This window comes from Saccostrea echinata, unplaced genomic scaffold, assembly GCF_033153115.1.
Source record: "Saccostrea echinata isolate AGI-Se365-2 ecotype Australia unplaced genomic scaffold, CSIRO_AGI_Sech_v1 ptg000056l, whole genome shotgun sequence".
Classification (NCBI taxonomy): Eukaryota; Metazoa; Mollusca; class Bivalvia; order Ostreida; family Ostreidae; genus Saccostrea; species Saccostrea echinata.
This window is the reverse complement of record NW_026889805.1, coordinates 20116820-20129796: the sequence shown is the minus strand read 5'-3', so window position 1 is coordinate 20129796 and position 12977 is coordinate 20116820. Positions and strand designations below refer to the sequence as shown.

The 12977-nt window shown below is 32.9% G+C and overlaps 1 protein-coding gene across 1 annotated transcript in view; it reads left to right on the top strand.

Moving 5' to 3' along the window:
• LOC133173942 (uncharacterized) overlaps positions 1-12977 on the top strand; it is an 86845-nt gene that overhangs the window by 30762 nt on the left and 43106 nt on the right. Inside the window, exons 2-6 of the mRNA XM_061309007.1 lie at positions 7840-7971; positions 8306-8386; positions 11093-11189; positions 11576-11634; positions 11812-12004. Coding sequence (XP_061164991.1) covers positions 7840-7971; positions 8306-8386; positions 11093-11189; positions 11576-11634; positions 11812-12004 — 562 coding nt within the window. The remainder of the gene's footprint in view (positions 1-7839; positions 7972-8305; positions 8387-11092; positions 11190-11575; positions 11635-11811; positions 12005-12977) is intronic.

Below are 12977 nucleotides of genomic sequence, written 5' to 3'. Positions count from 1 at the left end.
CCTATATATGTAAAATATGTATAGAAAGCCATGCGAAAAAGTGGTCAAGGCAAGAACAGGCATGGGATAATGACTGAAATATAACATAACACAGTTTTACAAATAAACCCTTCACAGAAAGTTGTGCTAGGTTCCCTACATGAACTCATGGATTCTGAAAAACCTGTACCAGAAACCTGTGCCATTTTCCATATCTGGAGACCCTGATTTGGGAAACCGACCATGTCAAAAAATAACCAAATATGGAGTCATGAGATCTGCATGTGCCTTAATTAATTCATCTAGATCTGGGTTAGGATCTTGGAGAATCCCCTGATGTTGCTGTAGATGCCAAATAGAGACTGAATACAAACTTTACAATGCTTTACATTATAAATTTGATTAGTTTTAGAATTTTTAAAGTTTGAAATTAATACATGTATGAGAGTGCCACATTCATTTTTATAGAACTTATCTACACTATCATTTTAACAATTTATAGTAGTTTCTTATTAAGAATCAAATGATTCAATGCACAATTCTATAGTAATTTAACTAAATTAGGCCAAATGAAAAAAATTATGTGTTTCTGGTGACATATGCTAAAAAAAATTAGGCTAGGTAAGTAGGGAATAACTTTTTTTTTTACTTTACTGTTAATTTTGTTTACTTGATTGTTTGTTGTTTAATTCCCTTTTGAGAAATTTTCACTCATATGGAGATGCCACTACTTGTCGGTGGAGGGCTGCAAATTAATAGACCTATACTCCGCTCTCAGTGAGGGATCTTTTTCATGCCAGCACCTACTGCGACATAGGACCTCTGTTTATATGGTCTCATCCGAAGGACCGGTCTTCACGTCCCACAGTGGGATTCGAACCTGCAATCTAAGGATCAACTCCTTACTTCGCGACTCTAGAGCAAACACTCTAACCACTGCGTCACACAAGCAACACTTTTTATTTTGAAAGCATCAATTAATTATTCTGTACATTGTTTTTCTATCATATACATGTACATAAACATACATGTATATGAATAAACACACAAACATATATATATATATATATATATATATATATATATATATATATATATATATATATATATATATATATATAAAGTAGGAGTACTCTTTAAGACTCTTGGATAAACAGGTTTTTACAGTGTACGAGACATGCATTTTATGGACTGCACTACGAGAAAACTTTACTATGAACAAAAGTATGATTCAAAATCTCGATTTGGAATAAAAAGTAGTAGAGTCGGTGGGTAAAATTAGGTCAGCTGGGTTATGGGAAATACATGTTGTTGTTTTTTTCAGCCTAAGTTTGTTCAATTTGAATTTAATAAAATCATAACTTTCTTTATCATGTGATGACACAAAATGAAATGAGATTGTTAACTTAGGTTAAATCATCATTGATCAACAAAGACTATTTCAATGTCTGTCAGCTTGCATTGAAACATCCAAGGATAAAGATTTCAAATTGCTTCTATATTAGACTTACTTACTTAGACTTTTAGTTCAAAAGTGACAAAATCATTCAAGTTGACCTAAGTACAATTCCAAGTGATATACATGTATATTAGTTATGTATCTTTTATAAATTAAGAAAGACACAAGCTATATTAGCTCAGGATCATGAATCCTTCTAATCTGATTTGCACAAAGGAAGTTATGATCATGCTATGTAAAAAGCCGTGAGATTAAAAATACATGTATATAGTTTGAACCAAATCTGCCTCATTCAAATTTTGTAAGTTAGAAACTGTCTTCTTGGGACAAGTATTCCTTGCCTACACATTGGTTTCTGTGCACAAGAACACCTTGCTTTCAACCTCAGATTCTTTGTCCATATCTTGGGTCTGTGGAGCCCGTACATCTTTTCTAAATTTCATATATGGTTCCGTGCCTTAACTGTGTCTATATACACTATGTCTATTTCACCTCAAAATTTTGGAAGGACACTATATTGCGACTCGATTTGTTTTAAAATATGCACATTAAGCAAAATAAAAGTTGTGTATTTCATAGATTTCAACAATTGGAAATGATAATATTATTAAATTACAAACTTCAACTCAGCCTGAAAGTACAATTTTTTTAACAAGTAGAATTTCTCTTAGCATGCTTACCAATAGACGTACTCAATATATATGGGGTATACAGTTCACCAATACATTTCCCATAGGCGACAATGTTAACCTTTTCTCACACTGTTTTAAATCCTTGCTTTACATTTAAGGATGGAACAACTCTCAAATAACATCTCAAGGTGGAATGTCAGATTGTTTTCCGGCCAAATGCACACATTCGCAAAAAATAAACATCTGAAAATGAAAGTAATTAAAACAATAAAAGTAGAGCATTAACATTTCCAAAATCTAGAGTGTGCACATATCAAACTATACAATTCCTTTCCTTTAAAGTCGCCCGTGTGGCACAGTGGTTAGAGTGTCTGCTCTAGAGTCGCGGAGTAAGGAGTTGATTCTTACGTCGCGGGTTCGAATCCCACTGTGGGACGTGGAGACTGGTCCTTCGGATGAGACCGTATAAACCGAGATCCCATGTCGCAGTAGGTGCTGGCACAAAAAAGATCCCTCACTGCTCAATGGCCATAAATGCCGAGTATAGGACAAAATTTGCAGCTCTCCACCGGCAAGTGGTGGCGTCTCCATATGAGTGAAAAATTCTCGAGAGGGACGTTAAACAACATACAAACAAAACAAACCTTTCCTTTAAAAGATATAATGTCGAAATCTTTCCAATGAACAGAGCCAAGGGAAAATTGAATGCACACTTTGGTGCTAATATGGTTGATTTAATGACCATTTTAAATTTTTTTTACTTCAGTGCAATTATCATGATTATGGTGCATGGCACAAGCCTTCAGCATATGCCAGCGAGTATGTTAATCTTTCTGTACGTCGATGCAAGTTTTTTAAGCTTTGTACATGCTGTAGTGTGGCAAAGCCTTAATTTGAAGAGGTGTGGAGCAACCTTTACATCTTTTGTGTGTGTATGTGAATTTACAAGAGTCTCACTTTTAATTAGCCTATCTTCTTTTAGTACGTGTTGGTATCACAGCTGTATCACGTATCACGCTCACAAACACCACAGTGAAAGGTTTAAAATATATGCACAACCAAACCTTTGTGAAATATCTGCACTTGACTGATATCACATGCATGACTTAATAATTTTATACGTGACTCGAATGACCTCTGATTTGTTTATCATGTAAACATTTTGAACTTGTCATTTACACCTTTATATAACGTTTCTTACTCTATACTTACCATGAGGGGTATTTACATACTAAAATAAATCACAGAATGACATCGAAGGTATAATCCAATAAGTATTTCTATGTTATTCAGTCTAGACGAACTCCAAAAACGGCGTGAACTCTGAAAACGAAGTCAATGGCTCCATCATACATTGCGGCAAAATGGCGTCCGATGTAAACAAACGATGGATTGTCGTTCGCTTTCTCCAAATATACGGCTGCATAATGGCTGTATTTAATGCATTGTGACTTTATTTTAATTTTTATTGAATGGATAATTATATTTATTAAATTATTTTGTGGATATTGACTTATTTATTGCTTCAAACTCTTGCATACTAGTAAATTGGATATACGACATCGAATTCAATACTGCCGGTAAGAGTTATTTTCTTATTTGATTTATTGTCTCCTTGATTTAAATTTTATGTACGTCGTTCCTAAAATAAAGATGCTTTTATTTGTTTTTGAAGACACCCAGCTTGTATTTGTTTTAATCAGAAAATGCGTATTTTTCAACATGGAGCAGAGATATTCACAGGTTCATTTTTAGAAGACATGTTGTTACCTTAATTTCTAGAAGAGTGGTTTTTAAAGTTTTCTTATTGATAGATTATACTTTTAAAAATGTTTTCATAATAATATCTGTTCGTATGTGATAAGAAATCGGTAAATAACGACGGTAAGAACTTACGTGTTCAATTCAGATGTCGTACACAAATAAAAAACCGGAATGCTAATTTATATGTAAGATTCAGTCAAGTTTTTAACAGTTACAAGATATATTGTCCCATTATGCATATATATCCTTTTTATTATGCATATTTACTTCTCAAACGTATCATTTTCTCTGTAATTGATCTGACTTCAAACGTCAACTTTGAAAGTAAATATCTCCTTTTTTGCAAATAAAATCAAAAATCTGACAAATACGATCTCTTCCGAAGTCTTTTATTTAGCATTTCTGAGTACTGTCATAATTGCCATACTTTCCAAAACTTTGCACCGACAGTTTTTGTAGACCCATCAATTTTGCCGAAAAATCGCCATTTTTTGTGTATGTGCGCATGCGCGGACTCTTTTTTCGGAGTCTTTTTCAGTCTCAATTTCTTACTTCCGGAAACGCTGTTTTTGGAGTTCGTCTAGACTGTTATTAGGTTCACAATCAAGCATCACGCCACAACAGTTACGATTAAGTAGTAATTCGTTCCGGTGATGACTCGGAATGAAATTTTACACAGAAAAAAAAGTTTATTACTTGAGTAAATTTGAGTAGAATAGGTTAATCAGACAATTTTTTTTTACTAGAAATAAACATGGTAAATGGAGAGGGGGGTAGGGGGGAGGCATTAACAATGTTCAAATAGATATTTCTATATATAGTCCCTGATTAGACTAAGTGTAAAATTTATGCAGTTCTTTATATATACGATGGACAATGTTTAGCAATTCATGCACCGATCCAGTCCAGTCCACTCATATTTTTTTATTTTTATTTTTTTATTTTTTATTTATTTATTATTATTATTATTTTTTTTTTTTGAGTTTTCAAATTGTAGTTTTTCTCGGGGGGGGGGGGGGATGGACAAGTTTGCGTTTTTTAAAATTTATCTATTTATTTTTTAAGTTTTGGGTAAATTTCTCAGTTGGATTTTGGGGGGGGGGCATGGACCCCCCCCCCCTCGGAAGAATTCCTGGATCATCTCCTTCTGAGGAAACAATAGACTAAGTGAACATGAATCACTAACTCTAATGAATAAATAAGGTAAAGTCTTGGAAACCACATTTTACAATTACCATAATCACACCTCATCAAGTCTAGAGACTGTAATTATTTCTCTTACACGGACAGGTAAGCAACTAATGATTAAAGTTTCCAATCTGAATACATGTACAAAAACTTGCAGATTTTCATATTTTGATTAGTTTACCAGCTTTAAGGACACATACAAGAAGAACTGAGCATACTTTATTTTTGGATGAAAGAGAACTCTGATCTTGTCTACATTAGCCGTAGTATTTTAAAAATGCATTTCCCCTTCCGATCAAAACAGTTTATCATACACGTACCTCCATTATAAAGATATCTAATCTTTCTAAATTCTTTTTATACAATACATGTGCAGGTGTTCCATTGTGACATACATCAGGGACATTGTATTAGAAAATATTTAAATGAATTTGTTCATTTGAAATTCTGTAAAATCAGTCGAGAAACATTTAAAATCGAAAAGTGTGATTCTTATATAGTGAGAACGTACTCTTAAATACTTTTGTAATCATACATATTTGAAGCAGTTTTTTTTTAAATAAAGAATAAATTACAAATGAAGTGCATGTCTTGGACAAAGATAAATAAGATAAATAATTTCTAACTTCATAAAATAATTTATTTAACTTCTGAACTGAAGATGTGTTGATGGCAATATGTGTGACTATAAAGGATAGAGATAATTCCAGTTCAGTTCATAACTAGAACAAAGAACCAGATACGTTTGATATATTACATGAAGTATAATTTTTTATATAAGTTGAACATAATTAATTGATACGAGTGCATGAAATAGAAACATGTCAACATTATGAATAATTCGAGAAAATTCGAACTTAGACTCGATGACGACTGCAAATTATGCTTAACAAATGGATTGGGCCATGTAGTGGATTTAAAGTTATATGGAAATATATTTAAATAATTCTTTAACCTTAAAGTTTTATTTTGTGGAATATAACTAAGGGATTTGAACATAAATTTTTCAAGGGCATATAAACAACGAAATCTAAATACTCTATGTTTATCGAGTGATTGATTAATATCTTTGTATATGGAAACGATGTGATGTTTTGTAATTAACGCTTTAATTCACGGTAAAATCAACAGAAAATTAACTTACCTGATGAGATCATTTGTTGCTTTGTAGAAAAATCGAGATCATTACATACCGGAAGTCGGCCATAGTATTAGTCTGCATTGCGCATGCGCTAGAATCAAAACCGAGTAAAGTGTGTAAGGGCCATTTTTTGATCATAAGTCGGTGTGTGAAAATACGGGTGTAAACCGTCAAATGACACCAACTTTTTTTCTCGATTTTTTGGGCATAAATAATCGAGAACTACCCATTTTTCGTAAAACGGCAACTCACTACAGTGATTACTGTAGTGACTTGGAAAACTGTAGTGAGTTGATTGATGTGTCAATAAGTACCTGAGCTGAGTTGAAGGTGTTTACAAACGCACCCTCACACACACACACACACATATATATATATATATATATATATATATATATATATATATATATATATATATATATATATATATATATATATATATATATATGTATATTTACTATGTATAAAGCCATTTACCCAAGGATGACCTATGAAAGCCACAGTAGGCTTATTTCCAATGGGGTCCTCATAGGGTGAGTTCACCATACATCGAGCGTACCATAATTTGAATTATGCAAATGAAAGAAATAGTCATGGAAATTTAAGATATCTTCATGTTAAAATTATGGTTACCCCCTCCCTGCAAAGTTGAACAATCATTTCAATGTCTAAAGCCCCTGTCACACTGTCATGGTTTATAGCTATAATTCATTACGAATTCAGAAATCGCAGCAAATAGAGATTTATAGTAGAGGTAGTCATAAAATGTATTACTTAAATGCAGCAATGTTCAAAACAATCATGGACACTGTCTTTCGACTTACTGCAACTGTTCTTCAAATTGATAGGAACATAGTAAGACTTTCCCGCAAGTATGATACAAAAAAGGATGATTCAATGCAAGTGCTGTGCAAGTACTTAGCGATTGATCTACGAGTTAATACAATATAGGCAGACGTTGTCTGATGTTAACACTGTCGAAATCAAAATACCACCTAAAATAAAAGAAAGGAAGCTAAGAAAAGTTAAATAAACTGAAAATGCATGTGCCATAGAAACTATAAAGACCGTATTCAATAAATTCATGAAAAGATTGAACATAATCAAAAGCTCCACACTGTAGCTTTTACCCTGATCAAATAACTTAACTATGATGTTAAGTAATTTCAGACAACTCTCCCTTTATTCTATATGCATTAAATAACATTTATATTTGTAAGAAATCATCATTATTTGTAGGAATATTATTGTGTATGTATCATGGCTTATTGTCGTCCTTCGTATGATTTTCGTATTTAATCCTTCATAATCGTAGAAATATCGTAACCAGTTCGTAATGCTGTCACCTCAGTTCGTACTTAAATCATACAAAACTCGTACTTAGTCGCACAGACATTGTAGACATTCCGTTCTAGCAGCAAAATATTCCACATGGTATGGAAAAATCACAAGACTAATCTGGCGATGAACAGCGATTTTCAACTTTTTCTAATTCGTCGGTAATCATAGCATAAATCGTGATAGTGTGACACGGCCTTAAGTTACCCTTAATGAGACTTGATGTTCTTGAGGCTTGCCTTGAATTTGCCAACTGTGAATAAATACAAAAACTTCTGTTACAGAAACCATAAAACAATATATAGAAATAATTAAAGGTGCATAACTTGTGATTTCAGGGACCTGCCATGGCACTAAGACAGGATATCCAGTCTTCTTCAAACACACTTAAAGACAGACTGAGCATTGAAACACAGCCAGATTTCAGACACGCAAATGTTAGATATGGAAATCAAATTTTCCATGGCAAGGTAATGTCAAGTTTTAAGATTTTTGTTGTTGTTTTTATGAGTATAGTAGTGGTTTTGTAGTTCTTTTATCATTGGGACATTTGGTATTGGTGCACAATGATTGATCAGTATTTGAATGTGCCAACCACTAGATTTTTACACAAATCTAAATAAAATCATCTGTATATGTATGTTTAACACAGTACATTCTTTTATGTTTCACTACATTCTTTTATTCAGGTATCACTTACAACTTTACATTTTTGAGCATCTGTCAAATAAAAAAAGTATGTGATGTGACTTTTAATTGACATCTTCTAGCCTGTTTCTAATATTTATTGCTGTGATATTTTAGCTTGTTGATTTACCTAGCATCATTGAAACTCTAAAAACAGTGGACATGAAGACCTTCTACAAAACAGCTGATGTCAGTCAGGTAACTAAATAAAGTCATACCTGTATTCTGTCATCATTTGTGATGGATAATTTACATTATATAAAAGTATTACATTACTGCAGTGTTCTTTTATGACCTTCAGTGGATATGTACTATTTTCGTACTGCTAATGGGAGAAAATTATATTTTTACTAGATTAGTATTTAGTGAAAGCTGGAGGAGATCAGATATGTTCTACTTAAGTAAAAGTAGTACATGTACCAGTTAGGGGTGCAACAATACACCAACCTCACGATACGATACGTGTCACGGTATTCAGTTCACGATACGATACGTATCACGATACATGACAAAGTTAAGAACTTGACAGGGTTATATAAATCTCTGAGTTGTGACAACATTTTTAAACCAATGAAAAACATTTGCAGGGAACTACGAGGACCTTTCCTCATAAACATTCTTTTAAATTGGAATGAAAAAAGGTAGACATTTATTCTTTTATTCCTTTTATTTACGTAGAAAACCATTTGTCGTATTTCTCATGTTAACACGTTTTAGTCAACAAGACAGCGAATTTTTATTGAAATACACGTGTGATGAGATATCATTACCATAGAATACGTTTAGACCTTAACTTGTCTTAACATCTATAACTTTTAATAACATTAGGAATGAGATAAAAGTCCTTCACAGTGTTAAATCTGAGGTCTGTAAGATGCTGGAGATGAGTTTAACTGCCATTAATGCGTTATCGTCGACCTCATGTTTTGCTTGGAAGCCAATTTGAAAAGTATTGTAAATAAGGAAATAAAACGGACGATTCGGATAATTCTTGGCCGATTGAATCGAACCGCGATATCAGTTTAGCGTATCATGATTTGAATTGTGGAAAAATATACCGCGATATACCGTCAAACGGTTTATCGTTGCACTCTTAGTACCAGTAGAATACAGTGTTTACCTTTTTAGTAATACCTACATAGACACAGGTGTTAACTGTTTACTGTTTTAGTGGTACCTGTAGAACACAGGTGTTTACTGTTTTAGTAGTTCCTGTAGAACACAGGTATTTACTGTTTTAGTAGTTCCTGTAGAACACAGTTGTTTACTGTTTTAGTAGTTCCTGTAGAACACAGGTGTTTACTGTTTTAGTAGTTCCTGTAAGAACACAGGTATTTACTGTTTTAGTAGTTCCTGTAGAACACAGTTGTTTACTGTTTTAGTAGTTCCTGTTGAACACAGGTATTTACTGTTTTAGTAGTTCCTGTAGAACACAGTTGTTTACTGTTTTAGTAGTTCCTGTAGAACACAGGTGTTTACTGTTTTAGTAGTTCCTGTAAGAACACAGGTATTTACTGTTTTAGTAGTTCCTGTAGAACACAGGTGTTTTCTGTTTTAGTAGTTTCTGTAAGATCATAGTTGTTTACTGTTTTAGTAGTTCCTGTAGAACACAGGTATTTACTGTTTTAATAGTTCCTGTAGAACACAGTTGTTTACTGTTTTAGTAGTTCCGGTAGAACACAGGTGTTTACTGTTTTAGTAGTTCCTGTAGAACACAGTTGTTTACTGTTTTAGTAGTTCCTGTAGAACACAGGTGTTTTCTGTTTTAGTAGTTTCTGTAAGATCATAGTTGTTTACTGTTTTAGTAGTTCCTGTAGAACACAGGTATTTACTGTTTTAATAGTTCCTGTAGAACACAGGTGTTTACTGTTTTAGTAGTTCCTGTAAGAACACAGGTATTTACTGTTTTAGTAGTTCCTGTAGAACACAGGTGTTTTCTGTTTTAGTAGTTTCTGTAAGATCACAGTTGTTTACTGTTTTAGTAGTTCCTGTAGAACACAGGTGTTTACTGTTTTAGTAGTTCCTGTAAGAACACAGGTGTTTATTGTTTTGATAGTATCTGTAGAACACAGGTATTTACTGTTTTAGTAGTTCCTGTAAGAAAACAGGTGTTTACTGTTTTAGTAGTTCCTGTAAGAACACAGGTGTTTACTGTTTTAGTAGTTCCTGTAGAACACAGGTATTTACTGTTTTAGTAGTCTCTGTAAGATCACAGTTGTTTACTGTTTTAGTAGTTCCTGTAGAACACAGGTGTTTACTGTTTTAGTAGTTCCTGTAAGAACACAGGTGTTTATTGTTTTGATAGTACCTGTAGAACACAGGTGTTTACTGTTTTAGTAGTTCCTGTAAGAAAACAGGTGTTTACTGTTTTAGTAGTTCCTGTAAGAACACAGGTGTTTACTGTTTTAGTAGTTCCTGTAAGAACACAGGTGTTTATTGTTTTGATAGTACCTGTAGAACACAGGTGTTTACTGTTTTAGTAGTTCCTGTAAGAAAACAGGTGTGTACTGTTTTAGTAGTTTCTGTAAGAACACAAGTAATTTCTAATCACAAACAGTAAAGAGCTTACTTTAGTGGATTCAGTATACAGTAAAACATGCTTATAATGAACATGCTTATAATGAATTGACGCTTACAGCATAGAGATTTTCATTCTCTGTGGCTTTAAAATATATTGTTAACTTAATGGATATAATGAATTACGTTGATAACGAAGCAAAATTATCCGTCCCTAGCACTTTATAAGCGTGTTTTACTGTATGTATACATGCATACATATGTAAGTTTGTTTTTTGTCTCTGTTCACAGATATTTTCATTCAGTCTTTTTTACTATTTTTTAGACAGATATTTTGCCTTTGTTAGTTTAATAGATGTTATTATTTTTGTGTTTACTTTTTGACAGATGTTAATATGCAAATCTGATGAGGAAATGAGTCAAGATGAAAATGAGAGCCCAAAGAAAAAGGAGAAAGACAAAAAACATCTTTGGAACCATGGCAGTAAGGAGTTTTTATCATGCTAAGCTGTATAAATATGTACATGTATCTCAGTCCATCTTTTTCAATATATATATATTAAAAAAAATTAAAGGAGAAATTGGATCCATACTTATAATAAAACTTGATGTTGTTGTCTCCCTCTGAAAAATTTTCAGTTTTTCAAGGCCCAAAAATTAACTTTTCACAAAATTTTGATGAATTATGTTGGTACTGGGTATTTTTCTTTTTAGGTAAATTGAACACTGATAAGCACAATCCTCAAGCTAATTTTAAGGCTTATGAAATTAATATATATATATAGTCCTGTGAGAATATGATCTATTCTCCAATGAATAATATTTTGAATAGGGGAGTTGGATGTGTAAATTTTGTTGTTTATTTGGCAGTAACCAGACCTTTAAAGAATGTCCGAAAAAGAAGATTTAGAAAAACTCTCAAGAAAAAGGTATGAGTTAAAAAAAAGTAAGAAAAAACATAGACTTTTTCATGGTTTCAGAATTAATATCATTTACTTTCCTCATGAAAAAGTTACTGGAATAATGATTTTGATTCAATCAAGCAAGTGACCTAGTATTTATTTGCTTGTTTACTTTCTATGCTCTAAATGTAATCATTTTGATAGTACATGGAGCAACCAGACATAGAGAAAGAGGTAAAGCGTTTGTTCCGGACGGATGCTGATGCCATTGATGTTAAATGGGAGGTGATCACGGAGGAGGAAAAACCGGAATCCTCTGGACAGATGTCAGTGGTGAATAAATCTGGAGGATCCAGCTTAAAGAGGGCAGATACATCCACTAGTCTGGATAATTATGGTACACCTCTCTAAAACTGGTTGAAATTTTTTAGAAATTTTTACTGTTCCTGGCTGATCTCCTCAAAAAGATTTCCAAAAGAAGGAAACAAAATCTAACAGCCAAACCATGATGTTAGAGCTAGAATAAAAATCCCACTCAGGGATGTTCAGATTGAAAAATTAGTTGCCTTTTTCAACATATTTAATGTAAATGGTAGATCTTATAAGTGGCCCATCTTCTCTATAGTACACAAAATTGAAGTGGAAAGTTGAAAATTTCCTTTCATGTATTATAAAGGAAACAGTTTTGATTTGACTTTATGACAAATTATATCACCTCTCTGTTGATCTCTGTTTAACAAACACTGAGAGCGAGAGGGCTGATTTTATTCACTGTAGACAAAATCAAAGTGTATCATTCTGATTTTTGAGTTTAGTAAATGGTATTGCTATGGGTACTAAATGAGAATAAGAGAATAATTAGTGGAATTCTTTCAAATGCTTCTACTTCTAATGTTTAATTGGTTTGATTTCCATAAAACTTGGTACAAGTTAAGGATCTGCCATGACATATTTCTGTAAATGTAAGACTAAAAAAGGAGTGCAAAGTGCAAATTTTCTTTTACCCACAAATAAGTTCAAACCACTATAGCTGCAGTCTCATAGAGACTTCCAGATTATGTACATGTAAGTTACATTATATAACAAGTTTTCAGATCCGTCATTAATTTCCAATTCTTTACAAATGTATTTGTCCATAAGATGATGTGCAGGATTACAAACAGTGTTCGAAATTCAGAATTATTTTCTATGGGTCCAAAGGACTCACAGAGAAAGGGACCACACGAGTCCTTCCGGGGCAGCGTAGGCCCAAAAATAATACCATAAAATATTTCGGAAAAATAAACTTTTACGTATTGTTGATCTCGGTAAGGTTTATCGCTTCATATGAAATATGTCAATTTAATAAAGGGTAACTACAACTCGCAAGT